The sequence below is a fragment of the Cryptomeria japonica genome, chromosome 4 (genome assembly GCF_030272615.1).
Source record: "Cryptomeria japonica chromosome 4, Sugi_1.0, whole genome shotgun sequence".
In the NCBI taxonomy this organism is placed as follows: domain Eukaryota; kingdom Viridiplantae; phylum Streptophyta; class Pinopsida; order Cupressales; family Cupressaceae; genus Cryptomeria; species Cryptomeria japonica.
Window position 1 is genome coordinate 111,455,557 of NC_081408.1, and position 23,355 is coordinate 111,478,911.

Below are 23,355 nucleotides of genomic sequence, written 5' to 3' on the forward strand. Positions count from 1 at the left end.
TGGTCACGAAAATTGAATGGGTATGTTTCAACGGACTTTGCACATATGTGGCTACCTGTTGTGACCATTTCACACATCGCCCCATTAAAATGGGGACCCCCTCTTTTTGCTCGTTTTGCCTGTTCTTCACTTTGCTTTTTAGGGTTTTGGTAGTTTGTCAGTTGTCTGGATTAGGGCCAAGCCCTAGGGTTTCCGTTACTGTGTTTTCAGGCCAGAGTCCAGTCAGCCTTGAGAGCTCTTTGAGCTTCCTCTCATAGGATGCAGTTTTTGGAATAAAGTGAATTCGCCAGAGGCTAAGTGAGTTGGTCTATTTTCAATTGGAATTTTGAATGCAGAGTCTAAATTTGTCTAAGTGTGAATGATGAGATTTTTGATTTTTGTCTGATTGAGTAATTTTGACCAAATTTTGAAAATTTTGAAAATTTTGATGATTGATCCCCGACATTGGAAATGACTTGTTTTTGCCTTGTGGAGTGATTGAACTCCCGAAATTTTGATACTTTGGCCTGTAGGAGCAAAATCGCTCCTGTCCCTCAGTGAAGGACCGGAGCTTGTTTCTCAAAATTTTATTGTCTCTGCAAGATCAAGACAAATTTCGAATTGGAAGTGATAAAGGGAGGCATGATCTTTTCGTTGAATATAATTTGAAGAATTTCGCAAAGACGGAAATATACCAGGAGTAAAAATCGCTCCTGTCCCTCAGTGAGGGACCGGAACTCAAAATCAAACATTGCCTTGTCCTTGCAGGATTTGAACAATTTGACAATTTGAGGAGAATCAAGGAAGTGCATTTTACCAGTTGAATATAATTTGAAGGCACGAACATGAGGAAAATTTGACCTAGAAGTTAAATCGCTCCTGTCCCTCAGTCAGGGACCAGGGCGAAATTCAGTGATAGCTCCCGTCCCTCTCCCAGGGACCAGAGCGAATTTCCTCATAAGGCATGTTTTGGGCAAAAAGCAAGCAAGTTTTGAGTTTGAAGCAAGAAAAGAGGGTGAAATGAACCCGTTGAAGACAAATTGAAGATTACAAGACATCAATAGGAGTCTCAAATTGGCCTAGGCGCTCCTGTCCCTCAGTCAGGGACCAGAGCGATTTTTGCCTTAGGTCAATTTCTCGCCAAGTTTGAACGAACTCCAGGCCAAGGATGAATGAAAGGGTGCACAACAAGATCGTTGAAGATAATTTTTGAAGTTAGCAAAGTGTGATGGAGCCTACAAGTACAAATTCGCTCTTGTCCCTCAGTCAGGGACCAGGGCGATATTTACCATATTGGCTAGTTCATCCAAAAATCACGCCAAGTCAGGGATGTACAAGGTTGCACAGGCTCAAAGTATCCTTAAGAAGATGATATGCAAAGAAATCAAACGTCAAAAGGCGATCGAATTGAGCCAAGGAGCTAATTCGCTCCTGTCCTTCAGGCAAGGACCAGGGCGATTTTCACAAAATCACTCATTATCCTTCAAGATCACGTCAAAGCCAAGGTACACAAGATCAAAGATATCATTTTGAAGGCGACAAACGAGAAGTTAAGGTTAAGAACGAAGAATTTTGGCTAGAACATAGGGATCGCTCCTGTCCCTCACCAAGGGACCAGGGCGATAATCCATTTAAGCATCAAAGTGCCTTGTAGAAGCCAAGTGAAGTAAGAGTGGAATGAAGAAATAACATTATTGTTTGCTTTATGATGAAGATTGGTGATCGAAGATGCTAGGATCACGGAGAAAACATTAAGTTCGCTCCTGTCCCTCACCAAGGGACCAGGGCGATATCCACCTTAGAGGGCACTCATTCACACAATCAAGACGATCAAGCTCGAGGTTTTTGACAAACATGCCAGTTTCAACATGGAGATGGAGGTTCTGAACGTAAAAAGCAAAAGAATCCAGGCTAAAATGACAATTCGCTCCTATCCCTCTCCCAGGGACCAGAGCGATAGGTTTGTATCTTTCCACCTTTTCAAAATTCTTGGCGCTAAAACATTTTTTTGAATTTATTAAATGCTAAAAAATCGATAAATTTAAAAATTCAATTAAATGGCATTTAAAAAATTACGCATGAGCATTTAATTAATTAATTTTGCCTATTTAAAAAATCGAATTAATTAAAAAATGAAGGCATTAATTAATTAATTATTATTTTAAATAAAAAATTGGAGCGCTTGGATTTATTTTTATAAAGTCGGCCTTGGTTTTTATTTAAAAATTGTTTTAAGTTGCCTTATTTTCACCAAGTCGGCCTAAGGTAATGCATGAGGTAAGCGCCTATAAAGGGAAGGTGATAATTTCATTTTCAAATCATTATTTCACCTTCATTCATATGCGATTTGGAGAAGACAAAGAGGTGTGCGATTTGTATTTACAAGGTGCGAACATCATCCAAAGGAGTGCGAATTTGAAATTAAAGTGAGGCGAATTTGCTATCATCAAGACATTGAAGACCCCTTCCAAAGGTGGCGAATTACTAAAGAGGACGTTCATTTGAAGAGAGATCACGTTGAAAGCTTCAAATTATCAATTTTGCCTAGGCGAATCTCTTTGTTTTGCATTTTAGAGTTAACTCTCAAGCAAGGTATGGCGATGATCCCTTGTTTTAATTTTGAAATTTTAATCGTCATAGCTTAAATTTTTTGAATTTTGAAATTTTGAATTTCAGTAGCTCAATCGTTTTAGGAAATGATAACTCAAGGACTTATCATGAAGTTTCCTAAAATTAATCTTTAATCTAATCTATGTTATACATTGCAAAATCTAGTTTCTTATTATGAAATGTTGTGTAGGTATGGCGACCCCGAAGGCGGGAGCATCCACCAGCCGTCCAGCTCTCATGAAGGAAGATCAAAAGACTGAAGAAGTGGAGACCAAGATCGTGTCGAAGTGGAGCAACATTGGAGATACCAACTTAGGCAACTTCAGCACGAAGAAGTTTCGAGAGGTCCCCTAAATTGGCAAACCATCACCTGTCGCCTGGAGGATAATCGAAAGTGGCATCATCAAGGCGGCTGGCTTCCCTCCAGCAGTACAGTGCCATGAGTTGATGATCGAGTGTGCTCGTCATTATGATCCTCAGTCCAGAACGATCGTGTCCAAGGAAGGAAACACTTTGGCTTATCTTTCAGAGGAAGCTATAAGTGAGGCTTTCCATCTTCCAGAGCACAGAGACATGATATACAAGAGCATAGAAGGAGCCAGGTCCATGTACGAAGATGATCCAGATGCTTGCCTAAGCGTCATCAAGAAGAACTGGTTACTTAAGAGTCGTCCTCGCCTAAGCAAGATCCCGAACACACCGCATAGGATTGATTTCCAGGAGGAGTACAGAGATTTGATTACAATGCTCAACCGAGTCACAAGAGCCCCTCAGGCCTTCTACTTTGAGAAGTGGATGTTCTACTTCATCCAGGTGATAGTTCAGGGAAAAGGAACGATTCATTGGGCTAGGATGATTAGCCATTGCTTGGACGTATAGTTGAGGAGATTGAAGGCTACCAAGTCCTTCCACATGAGTTCATACATCATATATGCCTTGATCAGGAGCTTTGAGTACGCAGGACTACCTCACAGAGGAGTGATTGGAAGAGGACCCGACGAGGTCAGAGTTTGTGATTCCTATGTCCACTTGCATCATCCGCCAGGAAGTAACTACAAGCTAGTTAATGATACCTTCACGATGAACATCACAAGGACGTTGCAAGGTGGGATTCACAACAGATTATCTCAGGATGCACAGGAACTAGTGAAGAGGTACGGTGCTTGGTTTATCCAATTTCCGAAGTTTACTTATATCAGAGTGCATGGATGTCCTTCACCTCCATACATGTTGCCGAGATATCCGACAGATAGAATAGTGTTACTTGAGGTAACAAGGCAATTGGCAGCTTATGCGAAGGCATTCAGACACAGACATGGAAATGGAGTTCCGGTACCTATCATATTGGGCAATTCAGTTGAGGTATGTCCTAATGCTTTAGCCATGGATGACGCAGAGAAGGAGTTAGCTTTGTATTCTTTTTCATTCTTTGCTTTGAGAGAAAGCTTTGATCCACATGGATATATAGAAGAGACAGTCGGTAGGAAGTTTAAGCATGAGTTTCAGATAGAAGATTTTATGATGAATCTCTTAGACAATCTTGAAGTGAAAAGAAAGATGCATTCTAGATTGCCTTTGGATTTCATCAAGAAATGCAAGATTTACAGAGTGGCCGACCAAGCTCAGGACAGTGGCAGACATCTCCAGTCATCCTATGATCGAGAAAACAAATCAGTAAGGTTAGATTGGAATGAGCCCGAGGTCGTGGATCTAGATGCTTTGATGGCTCCAGTCTTGTCTTGTACTCGCAGATGGGTTGATGTACAACATTAGAAGTTGAGAGAGCAAGGCATAGCTATGACTTTCACTTTGGAAGAGAAACCAGCCGAGGGTGGAGCTAGTGTAAGCGAAGGTAATCCTAATCCCAGAAATACAAATGAAGGCAACCTTCGAAGCGCAAGTGAAGGCGATCTCCATCCAAGAGACTCAAAGAGGAAAGAGAGACCGGAGAAGAGAGAATCTTCCAAGAAGAAGCAAGGAGCCAACCGAGATCGTTCATCCGGCACATCTTCTCGACAAGAGAAAAGGACACTTGAAGTAGAAGAGTCTATGGAGTCGATGGTACAGAATGATAGACAGGAAGAGGGACAGGCACCGCAAGGGTCACCAGATGGATCTCTCCAAGATTATGAGCTGCATGAAGATAGAGAAGATAACGAAATAACATCTCCTCTCAGAGAAGAAGAAACATTGCATAAGGAGATACAGGTCAAAGAGACAAGATCGGCCATCCCAGATTGGTTGAAGGAAAGATTAACTAAAGTGATCGTGATTGAGGAAGAAGACAATGTAATTGAGAGCCTTGTTGGACGTTCTCAGGAAGTGACAGAAAAGAGGAAGGCTACCAAGATGTCCAAGATGATTAGAGATGAGACTGGATCCAGAAAATTACAGATAGCTACACCGGCAGTGGACAAGTATGAAGGGGAGATCTTAGCAGAGGAATATGATATAGAGACATTTGAGCTAGGTCCATCCACAGCCGAACAGACGATGGATGATGCCACCGATTCATTTGAGGCCTTGAAAGACAAGCTTAGAGAAGAAATGGAGAAGAATAGAAAACTTGAGAGGGAGGTCGGTGCATGGAGAACATATTTCAGTCATCTCAATGAGCCTTTAGGACGTCAGGATCCAGCAAGATCACCTGTACAGGCACTTCCCCTTCAATCAATTGGTGAGGCAGAGAGATTCAGGAGTATGGTCCAGCGCATGAGTACTTGGATGGACAAATCTCATACAGTTGCCGTAGAATTTGCGACAAGGATGATGAAGACTATTCATAGGGCTATCCAGGTTCTTGAGATCATCCACAACTTGATGATAACGGTAGCCGCTTTTGCTCATACCAAAGATGTTATCATTCCTGTCTTGAAAGTAATCAAACAAACATCTAGGAAGGTCTTAGCGCAGGAAAAGATCATGGATGGGGGACCTCACAGTTTACTTCAGTGGTCAACCTTACTCCAGATGAAGAGTGTTCTCTTTGAGGACATCAGTACTAGATGTAGCCATGTTGAGGAGGTGATCAACCCGATCCAGGACAGAGTATTTGAGGTACTTCGCACCATTCTTGGCAGGAGGATCGAAGTTGAGACAGATGTGGATTTGCAGGAATTGGAGGATAGAATCAAGGTCATCTTTTGCAAGGACGCTAATATCACAGATGAGCAACAGGACCAGATGTTTGCTGCCATGCTCCTGATTGAAAAAACTAAGGAACTTGAACCTGGATGGGACGCAGCTCTTCTAGAGGCATTTGATCAGGTCATCCACTTGGAAGAAAGAATGAAGAATCTTCCCGAGATTCCAATTGCTGAGATCGAAGGAATCGTGTCAAGATTCATTTCATATGCTAAAAAGGAGCATTGGAAAGGGAATAAGATTCTAGATGAGAGGTTGTTATAGATGACATGGCACCTTAATTGTCATTGGTCTATGTCTCTGTTGACGTGTATTTTGTACACAATCATACACAGAATAAAATACCAAAAGCATCTTATCCTCTCTTGAATAAAGTCGCTAACTACTGAAGATTTCGCAAGAAGGATCAGTTAGGATGACTCCAATGTTCTTTTTGGTAGGGTCTCTACGTGTGGATAAGCACCAGTGGTCGTTGTGATTTGCTGTGTCCTCAAGGGGCCTTATGTTACCGAAGTTTTCACTAAACTAAAGAAGCTTTTGAAGAAAAATAACAAAAGAGTAGGGTTTGCAAGAGGTCTAATTTAATCTAACCCTAAGAATGACTTCATGTGGACAAGACTTGGCAAGATTCTACCAACTTCAATTTTGCCATAAGATAACAACTTAATTGAAATTGATGCGATCTTCTAAGGTAACCAATGATTTTTCAATGCATCAAGGATCAAAGACACTACCACGAAGGTACATATTCAAGATACAATAATGATTGAAGGTTAAGTGATTCAGGTATTCTCCAGTCGACCACGCAAGGCGTTCCTACAATCAGCGAGAAGCTAGTGGTTTGGATTACGAATCCTACCAAAGATCAAGTCCAACACTTTGCCCTTCGAATTAACACACTACTTTGATTGAGAATGATTCAAGTAAATTGAACAACCATGAAGATAACCAAGAAAGTTGCAACAAAACACCATAACTTCAATATTTCATTGATTTCAAAGTCATCATGTACAACAATTGTTTGAATCTCTTTCCTCAAAACTCAATCTTGCTACAAAGTAAATTGCTTTTAAACTCTAATCTCTCTAATACATCAAACTCTCTCTCTGATCTCTTATTTTCTAATTTTCTAATTATGAAAATGAAATGAAATGAGGGTATAAATAGCATCCTCAATTACAATGAATGGTCCAGATCAAAAAGCAGATCAACGGTCAAGATCATGACACCTAAACCCTAATTAGGGTTTGTTACAACCATTACATAACATTTAATGCTTGACCAATGAAATATTTGTATTGCTTGGACACATGTCCTCTCTAGAAAATTCCACCAATGGAAAGTTGGGGTAGGTACATCGGAGTTTGTGCCACCTCCCATGAGTTAGGTACATTGAACCTGGACGTGCTGAGGTGGACCACACTGATTGGAGAAGTGATGACTAGGATGCCACCTTGTCCGACACTTGTAATTTGGTAAATATTCAACTTGACGTTGTCGAGAAGCTATCTTTAATTAACTCATCTGGAACTATTTGCTTCTTCAACGAACCCTTGTTCTAACTCCTTGTGTCCTTGATGTGCAGGATGACGATGTACCTCGCCTTAGAATACTAGATTGGAAGAGGTCGCCCTTGTCAATGCTAGGCTGGAGGAGGTCGTCCTTGATCTGTCTTGATTTTCTTTGAGAAGGGTCCTTAGACTTGTAGATCTTTCGAGCCTGGAGTCGCCATCTTGATACCTACACAACATTCCAAAATAAGAAACTAGATTTTGCACTGAATAACATAGATTAGATATTTAGGAAACTTCATGATAAGTCCTTGAGTTATCATTTCCTAAAAAACGATTGAGTAACTGGAATTCAAAATTTCAAAATTCAAAATTTTAAGGCAATGACGATCAAAAATTCAAAATTAAAACAATAAATCTATATCGCCATACCTCACTTGAGAGCTAACTCTAGAATGCAAAATAGAGGAATTCGCCTAGGCAAAATTAATGCTAGATGGCCTTGACGTGATCTTCAAACAAACGTCCTTCTTATCAACTTCGCCACCCTTGGAGTCTTTGACGTGTTCTTCAATGTCTTTCGCCTTAATTCAAATTTCAAGTTCGCACTCCTTAGATGATGTTTACGCCTTCCTTTGATGAAATTCGCACCTTCTTTGGATACTCCAAATCGCACTTGAATGTAGATGATTAAATGATGATGTGAAAATGAAATTTTCACCCTCCCTTTATAAGCGCTCACCCTTACAATTACCTTGAGGCCGACTTGGTAATTAAAAGCAAATTTTTAAACAAATAACAAAGGCCGACTTTTATAAATAATTGAAAATTAAAACCCAAGCGCTCCATTTTATTATTTAAAATAATAATTAATTAATAAATGCCATCGTTTTTTAATAAATAAACTTGATTTAAAATAGGTAAAAATTAATTAATTAATATTTATGCGCAATTTTTAAATGCTTTCAATTAAATATTGATTTTCCTAGCATTTAATGAAAATTCAAAAAATGTATTTTTGCGCTAAAACTTGGAAAAGGTAAAGACACAAACCATTATCGCCCTTGTCCCTGACTGAGGGACAGGAGCGAATTATCACCTTGATCTTGATTCTTGTGCCTTTGACGTTTGAAACCATCATCTTTACGTTGAAATTGGCATTTCGCTGGGAATTTCGAACTTGGTTAACTTGACTTTGTAAATGAAGGCTTCTTGTGACCATTATCGCCCTGGTCCTTTGGTGAGGGACAGGAGCGATAATGGTGTTTTCTCCTTGATCTTAGCCTCTTTAATCACCAATCTCCATCATAAGGCGAATAATAACGTTATTTCTCCATTCCACACTTGTTTCACTTGTTTTATCAAGGCATTTAGATGTTTAAAGGACTATCGCCCTGGTCCCTAGGTGAGGGACAGGAGCGATCTTAGTGCTCTAGCCAACATTCTTCGTACTTAACCTTTAACTTCTTGTTCATTGCCTTCCAAATGATAATCTTGATCTTGTGCGACCTTGCTTTGACATGATTTTGAAGGAAAATGAAGGATCTTGTGCAAATCGCCCTGGTCCCTGACTGAGGGACAGGAGCGATATAGGTCCTTTGGTTCAATTGATGACCTTTTGACGTTTGAAACCTTTGCATACCATCTTCTTAAGACACTTTAGACCCTGCGCAACCTTGTACAACTTGGACTTGGCGCGAATTTTGAATGAATTGGCAAATATAGTAAATATCGCTCTGGTCCCTGACTGAGGGACAGGAGCGAACTTCAATGTCCTGGGCTCATATTTGCTTTCATCAACTTGCCACTGCTTTCATCGTGTAAAATGAAGTCCTTTGATCCCCCTTGGACACTTGAGACTTGATCAACATTCAAAATCTAGGCCCTCATGAAGATTTCACTCTGGTCCCTGACTGAGGGACAGGAGCGAACTAAGGTATTTAGTGCAAAATCTTTATCATCTTAACTTGTAATTGTCTTCAAAGTGCAAAACGATGTCCTTTACTCCCTTTCAAACATTCAAAATGTGGATAGCAATCCAAATTTGGCCTCATTTAAACACTTTCGCTCTGGTCCCTGCCTGAGGGACAGGAGCGAACTTAGGCATTTGGTGTAATTCTTTCAATATTGGCGACCTTGGATACTTCGTTCTTCATTGAGACGCTTCAAAATGTCCTTGCCACCTTTCACCTTGACTTGGAGTGGTTTGAACTTGGAGGAAAGGCAACATAACCATCATATCGCCCTGGTCCCTGGTTGAGGGACAGGAGCGATATTGGACTTGTAGGCTCCATCACACTTTGTTAACTTCAAAATTTATCTTCAACGGATCCGTTTCACCCTCCTTTCTTGCCTTCAAACTTAAAACTTGCTTGCTTTTACCTGAATTTTGCCTTATGAAGAATTTCGCTCTGGTCCCTGGGAGAGGGACGGGAGCTACACTGGATTTCGCCCTGGTCCCTGGCAGAGGGACAGGAGCGATTTTTTCATTTTGGTCCATTTTTCTTCACGAAGGCACTTCAAAATATATTCATTTGATAAAACATATCTCCTTTGATCCCTTCAAATTGTCAATTTGTTCAAATCCTGCAAGGACAAGGCAATATTCAATTTTGAGCTCCGGTCCTCCACTGAGGGACAGGAGCGATTTTTACTCCTGGGGCATTTCCGTGCTCATGAAATTCTTCAAATTATATTCAACGGAAAGATCACGCCTCCCTTTATCACTTCCACTCGAAAAATCATCTTGATCCTGCAGAGACAGTAAGATTTTTGAAAATGAGCTCTGATCCTTCACTGAGGGACAGGAGCGATTTTGCTCCTACAGGCCAAAATATCATGATTTCACAAGTTTAATCACTTCTCAAGGCAAAAACAAATCATTTCCAATGCCCGGGATCAAATATCAAAATTTTCAAAATTTGGTCCACATTACTCAATTGGACAAAATTCACAATTCCATCATCAACACTTAGACAAATTAGACTCCGCATTCAAAATTCCAATTGAAAATAAACCATTTTGGCGAATTCACTTTATTCAAAACTTGCATCCTACGAGAGGAAGCTCAAAAAGCTCTCAAGACTGACTGGACTCTGGCCTGAAAAGACAGTAACGGAAACCCTAAGGCTTGACCCTAAATCCAGACAACTGACAAACTACCAAAACCCTAAAAAAGCAAAGCGAAGAACAAGCAAAGACGAGCAAAAAAGAGGGGGTCCCCATTTTAATGGGGCGATGTGTGAAATGGTCACAACAGTCTCCTAGGTTTTTGTGCCGAAATTAATATTTGGCTATGCATTTAATATTGTTCAGTAAAAAGGAGGCTATTTGTAACAAACCCTAATTAGGGTTTAGGTGTCATGATCTTGACCGTTGATCTGCTTTTTGATCTGGACCGTTCATTGTAATTGAGGATGCTATTTATACCCTCATTTCATTTCATTTTCATAATTAGATGTGAGAAGAAGATTAGATTATTGATGTATTAGAGAGATTAGAGTTTAGAAGCAATTTACTTTTGTAGCAAGATTGAGTTTTGAAGAAAGAATTCAAACAATTGTTTTACATGATGGCTTTGAGATCAATAAAATATTGAAGTTATGGTGTTTTGTTGCATTTCTCTTGGTTATCTTCATGGTTGTTCAATTTACTTGAATCATTCTCAATCAAAGTAGTGTGTTAATTCGAAGGACAAAGTGTTGGACTTGATCCTTGGTAGGATTCGCTTTCCAAACCACTAGCTTCTTGCTGATTGTAGGAACGCCTTGCATGGTCGACTGGAGAATACTTGAATCACTTAACCTTCAATCGTTGTTGTATCTTGGATATGTACCTTCGTGGTAGTGTCTTTGATCTTTGATGTATTGAAAAATCATTTGTTACCTTAGAAGATCGCATCAATTTCAATTGAGTTGTTAATTTATGGCAAAATTGAAGTTGGTAGAATCTCACCAAGCCTTGTCCGCATTAAGTCATTCTTAGGGTTAGACTAGATTAGACCTCTTGCAAACCCTATCCTTTTGTTATTTTTTGAAAAAGCTTGTTTAGTTTAAGCAAAATCTTCGGCGACGTAAGGCCCCTTGATGACACAGCAATCACAACGACCACTGGTGCTTATCCACACGTAGAGACCCTACTTACAAGAACATTGGAGTCATCCTAATTGATCCTTCTTGCGATATCTTCAGCAGTTAGCGACTTTATTCAAGAGAGGATAAGATGCCTTTAGGTATTTTATTCTGTGTATGATTGTGTACAAAATACACGTCAACACTACCATGGAGAGGAGTCCCAAATCAAATCAAAATCGACAGCACTCCGAGACTGAGGCTTATGATAACCGAGTATGGGGAAGACAATGAAGTCCTGTTCTTAGAATCAGATTTAGGGACATACAAACCTAAAATAGGTGAGGTTCTGATGATACAAAACATACAAGACGGAGATGGTCAGCAAGAAGTGATAGAATCTACAAAAATTGTTGTGGAAAGTGACCAAGGATCCGACCAAGAAGATGGCGGAATGTTTGAAAATTTCAGAAAGTTCGTACATAGAAACATACAGCAAAGTGTGCAACTTGGTAACTTGGCATCCGTTCGAGGTCTGCTCCTTCCCAACTGGTGTAGGATACACAATGCCATCCATTCCGAACTATCCTGTGCTTTGTGCCAGACCGCATTGGAGCAAGTGTACAAAAGAGTCCCACAGATATTGATTATGGAAGAAATGGAACATTCAAAAGATGAAAGCTCCGCGGAAGACGAAACTCTATCCGATACATCAACCGAAGGCTAGGAAGACCAAGAAACCGAAGGCCAAGAGAACGTAATATGGACACTAAGGTTCGATGGATCTAAGTCCAAACAAGGATCCGGAGCAGGATACGAATTAATTAGCCCAACAGGGGAGACTTATCTTGCCGCTCATAGATTACAATTTCCTTGTACCAACAATGTAGCTGAATATGAATCCTTGATTCACGGGTTACTAATGGCTATCAGAAAGAAGGCAAAAATACTACAAGTATATGGAGATTCAGAAATAGCTATAAGACAAATCAGGAGGCAGTATGTCTGCCATGACAAAAGGCTGACCAGATATCGAAATCGAGTTTGGGACCTCATCGAGAGTTTCGAAGCCTTCAACATCAAATCTATATATAGGCATCAAAATCAAGTGGCTAATTCCCTTGCACAAGCCGCCAGCTCTTTGATACCATTAGCAATGGAAGGATTAAAGAAGTTCACGGTAGAATTAACATCAGTACCTTCAGTCTCGGATAACATCACCAATTTTCAAGTTTTCGAAGACGACAAGCACATACTAGATTTCTTAACCAACACGGATGTCTTCCTAGCTCAAATCATTGATGAAGAAGAAGCCAAGGGGGCAGAGTTGGATGCGGAAGGAATTCTGAATTTGAAGACAAACACTATTCCAAAAGGTATGGTGGAATTAGAAAGAATCTTTGATCCTGACAAACTGAAAGAAATGAAAAGCCATAATATGGAAGGGAACATGTGCGACACAATCAACGTAGGGGATGATGTACAAGTTAAAAATGTGTTCATTGGAAAATCTTGCACCGCACCAGAAAGAAATGGAATCCTGAAAAATATGAAAGATTTCCTAGACGTCATCGCATGGAGTTATGAAGACCTCAAGACTTATGACACTACAATTATCACTCACACAATCCCTTTGAAGCCAGGAAGCAAACCATTTAGGCAGAGACAAAGGCCAGTTAATCCTTTATTGGAACCCCTGATATATCAAGAAGTTAATAAACTACTCTCAGCCAAGATCATCTTCCCGGTAAGACATTCGACGTGGGTCGCCAACCTGGTTCCTGTCAGAAAGAAGAGTGGAGAGATCAGATTATGTGTTGATTTCAGAAATCTCAATCAAGCTTCAGAAAAGGACAATTATCCGCTCCCATCACTGGATGAAGTGTTACAGATTGTCAATGGGTCACAGATGATGTCTTTTCTAGATGGATATTCAGGATATAATCAAGTTTTGGTTGAGCCTGAAGATCGACTAAAGACCGCTTTCACTACCAAGTGGGGTACATTTGCGTACAAAAGAATGCCTTTTGGACTTATCAATGCCGGGGCCACATTCTAGAGAGCCATGGATATCGCTTTCAGAGACTTAATCGGAAAGTGCATTATTATATATATGGATGACATCACAGTTTTCTCCAGAAAAAGAGAAGATCATGTGGATGACTTAAGAAGAGTCTTCCAAAGGTGTAGAAGATATGGTGTATCTCTCAACCCGAAGAAATGCATATTTGGGGTGATAGAAGGGAAACTTTTAGGACATGTCATTTCAGAAAGAGGAATCTCCATCGATCCTGAAAGAGTAAAAGCTATATCCACTATCAATTTGCCAGCTAGTAAGAAGGAACTCAAATCTTTCTTCGGCAAGATCAACTTTGTCAGAAAATTCATCACCGGATTTGCTGAGATAGTCAGACCTTTGAACGAAATGCTGAAGAAGGATGCAAAGATCGAATGGTCGCCACAAGCCAAGAGGGCATTCGAGGAGATAAAGATGGCAATTTCAGAAGCGCCAGTTTTGATCAGTCCTGATTACCTCAAGCCCTTCTACCTATATTCCTTCGCCTCTGACTACACTTGTGCTGCTATTCTCACCGAGAGAAGTGAAGAAAGGGATGAAAATCCAATTGCATTCATGAGCAGCCCACTGAAAGATGTAGAACTCAGATATCCCAACATTGAGAAACAAGCATACGCGCTGGTAAAGGCCGTTAAAAAATTCAGACATTACCTCTTAAGGGCCAAGATTTATGCAATAGTGCCAGATGCAGCAGTCAAGACTCTTCTCATGCAGAATGAACTAGGAGAAAGAAGGGGCAAGTGGGTCACCATTATCCAAGAGTTCGATATCAAAATCCAGCCCATGAAACTTGTTCGAGGACAAGCTTTGGCACAAACATTGGCAATTGATGGACCCGGATTAATCCAGCAAGTTTATGAATTGGAGGATGTCACCCCTGACGAATGGTACAAAGAAATTGTGACATACCTGCTCAACAACAAGTGTCCTGCCCGCATGACACCCACGCAGAAAAGAGCACTAAGAATAAAGTGTCAACATTATATGCTTCAAGGATCTGTTCTATATCGCAGGAATCACGAGGGAATATATCTGAGGTGTGTTGGCAAAGATGAGGCCAAACAAATAATTGAACATTTTCATTCCAAGTTTGGGACCGGACATGGAGCCAACCTCGCTGCAGCACACCAGATCCTGAGAGCAGGATATTACTGGCCTACACTTTTCAAAGACACATTTAATCATATCAGGACTTGCCACACTTGCCAAGTCACAGCTTTCAAAGAAAGAAATCCGGCCATGCCACTGAATCCAGTAATTGAAGCAAGACCATTTGCCAAATGGGGAATGGATTTCATTGGTGTCATCAACCCCGCATCCTCGGCACAACACAGATATATCATCACTGCAATTGATTATTGTACTAGATGGTCAGAGGCACAAGCACTCAAAGTATGCACTATTGAAGCCGTAATTAAATTCCTGGAGGAAAACATCATCACGAGGTTTGGATGTCCTTATGCGTTGGTTTGCGACAATGGCTCCGCCTTCACATCATTAAGATTTTCAAATTGGGCTTTCGAGTATGGAATAACCCTCAAATTTTCATCAAACTATTATCCTCAGGGTAATGGGTTAGCTGAGTCAACTAATAAGAACCTGCTCAGTGTTATCAAGAAGCTACTAGAAAGAAGTCCGAGAGAATGGCATACCCAATTGAGATTTGCTCTCTGGGCAGATAGAATAAGGACCAAGAACGCATTAGGGATTTCACCTTACTTTCTGGTTTATGGCCAAGACCCATTCTTCCCCATGCAACTCAGGATCCCGACTTTGAGATTTATTCAGGAGTACATGGAAGACATTGATGCTGTTCAGGCCGGATTAACACAGTTAATGAATCTTGAGGAAAAGAGAGATCAAGCATTGGAAAATTTTGCAAAACATCAAGGAGTGGTAAAGAGATGGTTCGATCGACAAGCCAAAGTCAAGGCGTTCCGGATCTCAGACCTTGTCTTGTACTGGGATAAAGCACACGAGAAAAGGGGAGAACATGACAAATTTGATAAGCTTTGGAAAGGCCCTTATCAGATTTCAGAGATTTTGGGAGAAAATGCATTCAGATTGAAGACTTTAACCGGAGAAGATGTCCCATTGCCTGTCAATGGGAGGTATCTCAAACATTATTTCCAATCTTAGGATGCGAAAGGCCTTCCCTTGTACATAGCTAGTTTAGTTTGCTTTTGTTTGTTTTGTTTTCGTCTGTTTTTCGTTTTGGTTTCCGGGTCTTAGTTTAGGTGTTTTGTCTTAGTTTAGTTGTTTGTCTTGATGGGTATCCATTTGAAATGGGGAGATTTTGTTATGTAACACTCTGACTTCTCACTAGGTTGTTGGTTGCATTTGGACAATTATGAGGTCTTTTGGAATTACAAAGGGGTTTCTTGATTGAGTGGGGGAGATTGCAGTAAACTTGGACATCGGTCATGATCCCTTGATAGCATAGGTAGCAGAGCGTCTTCTAGCCTTTACGGAGGGTAAATATGAGGGAGAGTTTTTTAAATGCTTCACTGTGAGAGGCTAGCCGAAGGTGGATACACAGAAGATGAGAGATGCATAGATCCTGCAGCGACCTATGGTTGGAGGCTGCCATGGACAAGTACTTCGAGCGATTTATGGAATGGAGGTTGCTTTCAGGGATTTGTTCCTTAAACATTGGAAGCAAACAACCACACACTCCTAGGTTGTTGCCCAAGGAGCTCAGGCCCTCCACTAGATAGAACATGCTCGGTAGGCTCTTATAGAACAGGCTCAAAAAGCTCAAGATCAATTGGCACAGGAACACTCTTGAGTCACTTCTTTGGAGAAGAGGGTGGATGAGCATTAGCAGTAGTTGGTTGATAGAGATCAATAGGTGGTAGAGCTGACTGCACAATTGGTAGGAAAGGGTAAGCAGATCACGCTACTGAATACACAGTTGGGGAAGAAGGGTAGTGAGCTCGAGGCAATGCATGTGAAATTGATGGAGGCAGCATACGAAACTGATGGAGGCAACAAAATCAAGTTCGTTCCCTTCAGGAGTAAACATATCCCAACAGGAGAGTGCATTATACTTGAGAAAATAATGTAGAAGATCAAATAAAGATGAAGGGGAGATTGAATGTTATTACTTAAGAAAAGAGGTCACACAACTTTGAATTGTAGAATTCAAGCCACTAATGTTTCAAAGGTAAAACTCAAAGACAAATCAAGTGAAGCTAATATTGCCATTGTTGAAGATCCATTAGATGTTGGCATGGTGAAGAATTCGTCAATGAAGAATGTATTTTTAAAAGCCCACATGTTGAAGTCAAGAAGGGATCTAGTGTAGATGAAGCTGAACATGTATGGCTGCCTAGTTAGTTTGGGAGTTTGTTTAACTTGGAAAATATACCCTCATGAGGGTCATGAGATAGTGTGATAAAGCATTGTGGATGTAGTTGAACATTGATGGTTATCTAATAATTTAGGAGATTCATAATTTTGGAGTTTGGGGAGGGTGAATCTGAGAACCTAGGAATTCAGCTTGAGAAGTACACCTTTACAAGGGTTATGAGGTAGTTTGATGGAGTTCTATTTTTTCCAAGAATTGTTTTCAAAAGGAAGCTTCCAAAGAATATATGGTTCTATTTGGCTATGATATTTTTAGTTTCTAGTTAATGTGTTAGTATATTTTGACTTTAATACAATAAACTTTAAGAGGGGGTGTCTGAATATAAGGCTTACCTTTTGTACCTTTTGTAATAAAGTCACTATAGTGCTATGTTCCTAGGGGATACATCCCCTAGGTTTTCCTAGGTGTACCCATCCTAGTGACGTGGGGATGGCTCAGGGACTTCTGCTAGCTGTCCCCATTTAAATTGTCTTGAGGATATGGGGAGGAGCAGGGGATGACTAGCTATCCCCGGGATGATTGGGGATGTTTGAGATGCCCCTGGCTGTCTTAGGGACAACTAGCCGTCCCCTACTGCTGTAACTGAGTAATATAATAAAACAAGCCACAAACATAAAAAAAAAAATGATTTATTAAGCTGTCCTCTACTGCTGTAGCTGAATTTTATAATAAAAACCCAAGCTTAAAAAAAATTTATTTATTTCAAATCCTTGTTAAGATTTTATAGAGGAATCCATTCCATCATAGTGCTATTACTTTTGCAATTGGACAAAACCATAATATTTGAACCATGAGTACAATTTAAAAATAGTGGAAGAGTTTATATAAAGTTTAAACTAGAATCTGATATAGTCAGGAAGAAAGATAGACCAAAGTATCAAAAAAACTTTTCAGTTATGTGACATATTATAAAGTTATAAACACATACAAAGGAAGAAGGAAAACAATTTTTCAAGAATGCTCCTTTTATTCTCTGTTGTTAGGTGGAAATTGTAGCAGCAGTATTGTTGCTGTTGTTGGTTGTAGGCTACACTACATGTTTAGAATTTCAGTTTTCATTATTTAATCTCATGTTAAATTTAACTACTTTAGTGCCTTTTCCGAAGGTTGGAAATTTGGTATCCAATTGTGTAAAGGCATAGCGTACAGCTATATACAATCCGGATATTGTTTTGATGTTTGTAAAGCTGGACATTGTATTTTTGATATTTGCAAGTGTGATATGTAAGTAGAAGGTAGGCACTTCTTCGAAGGTTAATTTGGTTAGCTATTTGAAATTTATGGTTTCTTTATTTTTGAAGCTTTTATATTATAAATTAATATTAATTTGTTTGATTTTCATGTCGATGTATATGTTAATATGATGAATGTCTTATCATTGTTATGATGATATCAATTTTATCATATGAAGATTTGACATTTCCCTATATTTTAAATTCTATAAAAGGATATGGACCTCTTTGTAATCGTCACTCCAATATTTAATAATATTATATTGTGTTATTAGTCTTTTTCTTATAGGGGAGTTTTTTATACTAGATGCTATGAAATGGTAATGACAAGAAGATTGCCAGATCCTTCGCCAAAACATAGAGTCAGGATGCAAGAGAGCATGGCTGCCTTATCGAATGTAAAAAGGCCTAAGTGCTAAGATTGGTCGCCATTAATGGCAAGGTAAGTGAAAGCATCTACAAAAAGCATTTGGACCAACTAGACGAAGGTGGTGCCAAGGCCAAATGGCTTCAGCATGGCTAATATGAAATGACATTGGATTGATCATAGACCTTTTTGAAGTCAATTTGATGAAGAGAGCCTACTAATTTGTCTTGTGTGCCCATTCCATATCTTCCCAAACTATGAAGACATTGTAAGGAATATGCCTGCTTTGAATAAACTTGATTTGTGTGATGTCCCCATCAAATTTCTAATACAAAACAAGATTTCGTTAGATATTGTGTAGCTAACTTGAGAAAGCTCCTTGTATTATCTTTATAAGTAATGTGATTGAGGGATAATGGGTAATCTAAGATATATGGTCCTGATCAATAAGGCCAAATGTCATAAAGATTTGCAAGCATCCAAGCTTATGTTGTCATAAATATGACCTTGCCAACTAACCATCTTACACAACATTATGCCTCCAATGAAGGGAAGACATACATCTTACACAACATTATGCCTCCAATGAAGGGAAGACATACGAAGACAATCATCATAATCAGAAATTTAGTCTTCAAAGATTTAGGAACATCGATGTATTATCATCAACATCAGAACAACGTCATCCCAATCAATAATAGGAATCTATTGATCGAGATTATAAGCGTCATGATCATCACTCCTGATCAATACTTAAGCCTTACTCCAGACGATATTGAGAAGGCTACCTCGGCAAAAGATATTCCAAATAGTGGCTACATATTCCCAAATACAAGGGAGCATCTTTATCGTGAAAGACAATACATATCCAACTCAGTTAACAAATCATTGGGAAAGTACAAAACATGTTATAAGCAAGGAGGAACAATTCAATAAGAATCATCAAATAAGTCCTATTAATCTAGGAAGAACCAATGATTGACTCAAAGAAGCTATGATTTGTATTGATAGAAGAAATGCAACTCCATTAGGCAAGGGGAGGAATTATTAAGAAGCCCACATTGCGAAACTATTGAATATGAAGACATTCAATAGCGATTTAAGTATTATCGACTTATTGACAGGCTAGATAGAAGAAGCCTAAACGGAGATGAGAATAGTTGCTGAAACATCATAGCTCGATGGCAACATTAATAATGAAGAAACTGAATATCGGCTAAGGATGCATTGATCGATGTCCGAACGAATACAATCCATCTAGTAAGATGTCATCTAAGACGATCATTAATAATGAATGGAGACATGTATGAGCCCAATTGGGATTAAGACTGCAATTAAGAGAAATAGGGACTGATACAAGGATGAAGAGAATAGACACAGCAATATGCTGTGAACAATAATTACATAGATTAAAATAGGATTAATGTAAGGCATAAGCAATGAGCAAACAAACACGATTTGTGTAAGGGTTAAGATTTGATTAGTTGCAAAGGAAATATTTTTCAAGAAGGTGCGATTGATATTGGAAGAGATGTGATCCCTCTAAAAGCAACCTTTCCATCGAGGGGCAGAGATATATTAAGGACCAGCCCTCATTTGTCAAGGGGGCAACAAGTAAGGAGATTTTATTTAGACATCTACGTGAAAGCAAGTAAATCTGAATAAAGCAATTACTAAGGGTAGAATCTATTTTATTATGACTCTAATCTGAAGGCTCATTTTATAAGGGAATTCTTGGGGAGAATCTATTTTATTATGACTCTAATCTGAAGGCTCAGTTGAGCAGCAACAAATCATGAGACGATATATAAGGGAGGTCATTTTATAAGGGAATTCTTGGGGAGAATCTATTTTATTATGACTCTAATCTGAAGGCTCAGTTGAGCAGCAACAATGTATAACATTGAGGCATATATTTCAAATCAAGATAAGTTTTATCTTCTGAACTATTCTTAGAATTTTAAGTTAAATATTATAATGAAATATATTCAGTTTTGATAAGATTGTATTTATTAATATGTTACAACTCACTTTTTAAGTTAGAATTATTGTTTCAGGACTAAATGATGGTAAATCCCGAAAGGGGACATTGCAATTTGTTCAAGTTGAACCACAAAGCTTTTGCAATAATCTTGTGGAAGACATTCAACAGGGTGATGGGTTATCAATTGTAGATCAACTCCAGATCCCTAGCTTTAGGTATGAATTTGATATGACCCATTGATCTAGGATGAAATAGCTTCTAAGCAGGCCTTGAATATATTTTAGGCAAAGTCATCCCAATTGTTTTTGTTTAATTCATAGGGAAAACCATCCCAACTAGGGGTTTTATCATTAGCCATGCCAAATGTCGCTGAGTGAAGCTCCTCTTGAGATTGGAGTTTATCATAATCTGTAATTTGGTCATGAAAAGGCTACATAGGATCACATCTAGGCAATTCTTAAGCATGTCTTCTTTTCTGGATAAGAATATTGATCTTGGAAGACCTTGCTATAATGTTTGACAAAGGCATTCAAGGCATTAAAAGCATGGAGAAGGCTTCTCTGATGCGTTTGATTTTTTGAGCTGAATATTTTCATCAAGTACTAGTTTCTTTTTTTTCAAGAACTTTTGATAATTTATTTGGAAACCAATGAAGCATGATATACTTTTACATTTTAACACTTCTTTTGTGATAACAATCAGTTCTAACATTTGTCTTTAAATCAATTAAACTAAAACAAAAAAAGTTAAAACAAAACAAAAATCTCAAACGTTTCTGTGAATGTGCAACCATAGTTACCATTCATACAGAGCTCATAGTGGATAAATCTGCATGCATATACACAATGGAACAAAACCAAAGTTCCACTTATGGAATGGAATTATTTTAGGAGAACATAATTAGCGGAAATGAATCACTTAAATGTATATGCAGATTAAAAACCCAGGTTTGTACTGCACCACATACTTAAATATCTAGAAGGTCCAAAAATCTATCATTAATTATGCAAAAAAATCAAACGTGTTACTGTTCTATTCAAGTAGACTGATAAATTAAAGGTCCTTTGTAAATCAGAATATTATATGAATAATAAAGTGAAGATTTTATTAATATACAGTGAAGTACAAAGTAGTTATTTTATACAACAATCACAACATTCTGTCTCAGGCCCCAGTGATATACCATGGAGTGTTCATTTTAAACAAGAATTTTGTCATTCACTGCCTCATTGTCTCATTGCTTTATTATCTCCATAAGGGAAACTAGAACTTCATATAACAATCACAACAGTTGGTCTCAGGCCCCAGTAATATACGTGGAGTGTTCATTTTAAACAAGAATTATGTCTTTCCCTGCCTCATGTCTCATTGCTTTATTATCTCCATAAGGGAAACTAGAACTTTATACAACAATCATAACATTTGGTCTCAGGCCCCAGTAATATAACGCAGAGTGTTCATTTTAAAGGAGAATTATGTCATTCCTTATCTGATTTTTATCTCCATAAGGGAAACTAGAATTATGTAACCATAATTATACAATTATATGAGCCATTATTGCAAGTGTGGTGACCTGATTTGCATTGTTCAAACCCTAACATGAAAAATAAATTACCCAATTTTGTTATTTTCACTCTTCTGGATACTAAAGTTCAAATTTTGTTAATATTACTAAATAAGCATCTATAATATCACAGTTATATTTCTTATGTTACTAATATGAGAAAATAGAGGCAGGAATTCATCACGACATTATATGAATATAAATGATCCTAAAATAAACTGAAGGCGGGTTTATATTAAACTAAAGGACTTAAAATGCAACTAGATTTCTTGTGCTTAAAAGTTAAACAAATTATTAATCAACAGGCTTCAAATACGGGTATTTATGCCCAGAAAACTGTCTCGTGCCTCGAAACTGTGGGAGGCCATAAATGCAATTGGATTTCTCATTCTTAAAGTTGAACAAATTATTAGTCAATAGGCTTCAGTGAAGGCATTCGTGCTCAGAAAACTGTTTTATGGTTGGAAATTGTGGGAGGTCGTAAAATTCTGTAAACTTGCCAAAGATTTATTTATTTTGAAATTTCTGAACATGTAAGGTGCAGATTCATCCATTTATGGTGGACATTTAATGTGTAGATTCATTCATTTATACCATATACGAGCCTCGATCCAATTTTGTTGTCAAGTTTTAACATTTTTTGAGCACCACGTTGAAGATATAAATACATTCAATTTGCTAATTTGCCATACTTTTCTGATGCGTAGGTAGGTGAGCGTCTAACATCATGAAGGCACCAAGATCTGGTAACCCCTCCAAGCTTTGAATTTACATCTGGCAGAGACAACAAGCATCGATTCACTTCCACCGCTTCTTAGTGATTGTCTGATTTTCCAAAACAGCTATAAATATTTTCCACCTCAAACACTCAGATATGTAGTTTCTGTAGGCACTGATGTAATCTTAATTGAAAAGGTCTCTTGTAGTTGGCTTGTAACTTTGTTCTCTAGACTTTCACAGTTGTATTTGTTTAGAATATAATAGTTTTAATAGAGCATTTCTGAGGGACGTTAGAAATAAGAGATCTTTTTTTAACATATGATATGGGGCATCTCCAAAAGTGCATGTGTATTGTTTGTTTGGGATTGGGTAGGATAGAATGGTGTGCCTTATTAAGTGTAGTTTATTGGCTTATGTAAAAGATATAATTTATGTAACAAGGGTAATTTATGTTTTCTATGCTTATGCTTATAGTTTTTTTTTAAAATTATAATCTTATTTTAAGGTTACACATAATTTTAGGAAATAAATTTAACTTCAACTAAATCTCTTTTATATAAATAAATAATACAGGTATGTACTTGTTCTTACTATCCGTCAATCTAAACTATTTTGTATATTTATGCCGTGCTCTTCCTTGATAGGGACAAGGATTTTTGTATTTGTTGATCATCACTTTTTCTTGTAAGCCTTCAACTTTCAAATGTTGCTGAAAAACTAAGAGTTT

At 38.5% G+C, this 23,355-nt stretch overlaps 1 protein-coding gene across 3 annotated transcripts in view; it reads left to right on the forward strand.

Annotated features, from left to right (window-relative positions):
- LOC131046138 (chaperone protein dnaJ 10) overlaps positions 1 to 23,099 on the forward strand; it is a 174,577-nt gene extending 151,478 nt beyond the window's left edge. The window contains exon 11 of one of the 3 annotated variants that reach the window (XR_009105935.2): positions 22,616 to 22,751. Coding sequence is in view for 1 of the 3 variants with exons in the window: in XM_057979803.2 (XP_057835786.2) it covers positions 22,616 to 22,639 (24 nt within the window). In the remaining 2 variants the exon portion in view is untranslated. Of the gene's footprint in view, positions 1 to 22,615 lie in introns of all 3 variants that reach the window. The other 2 variants (XM_057979803.2, XM_057979802.2) reach the window with 2 other exon arrangements.
- The last annotated feature ends 256 nt before the right edge of the window (positions 23,100 to 23,355 follow it).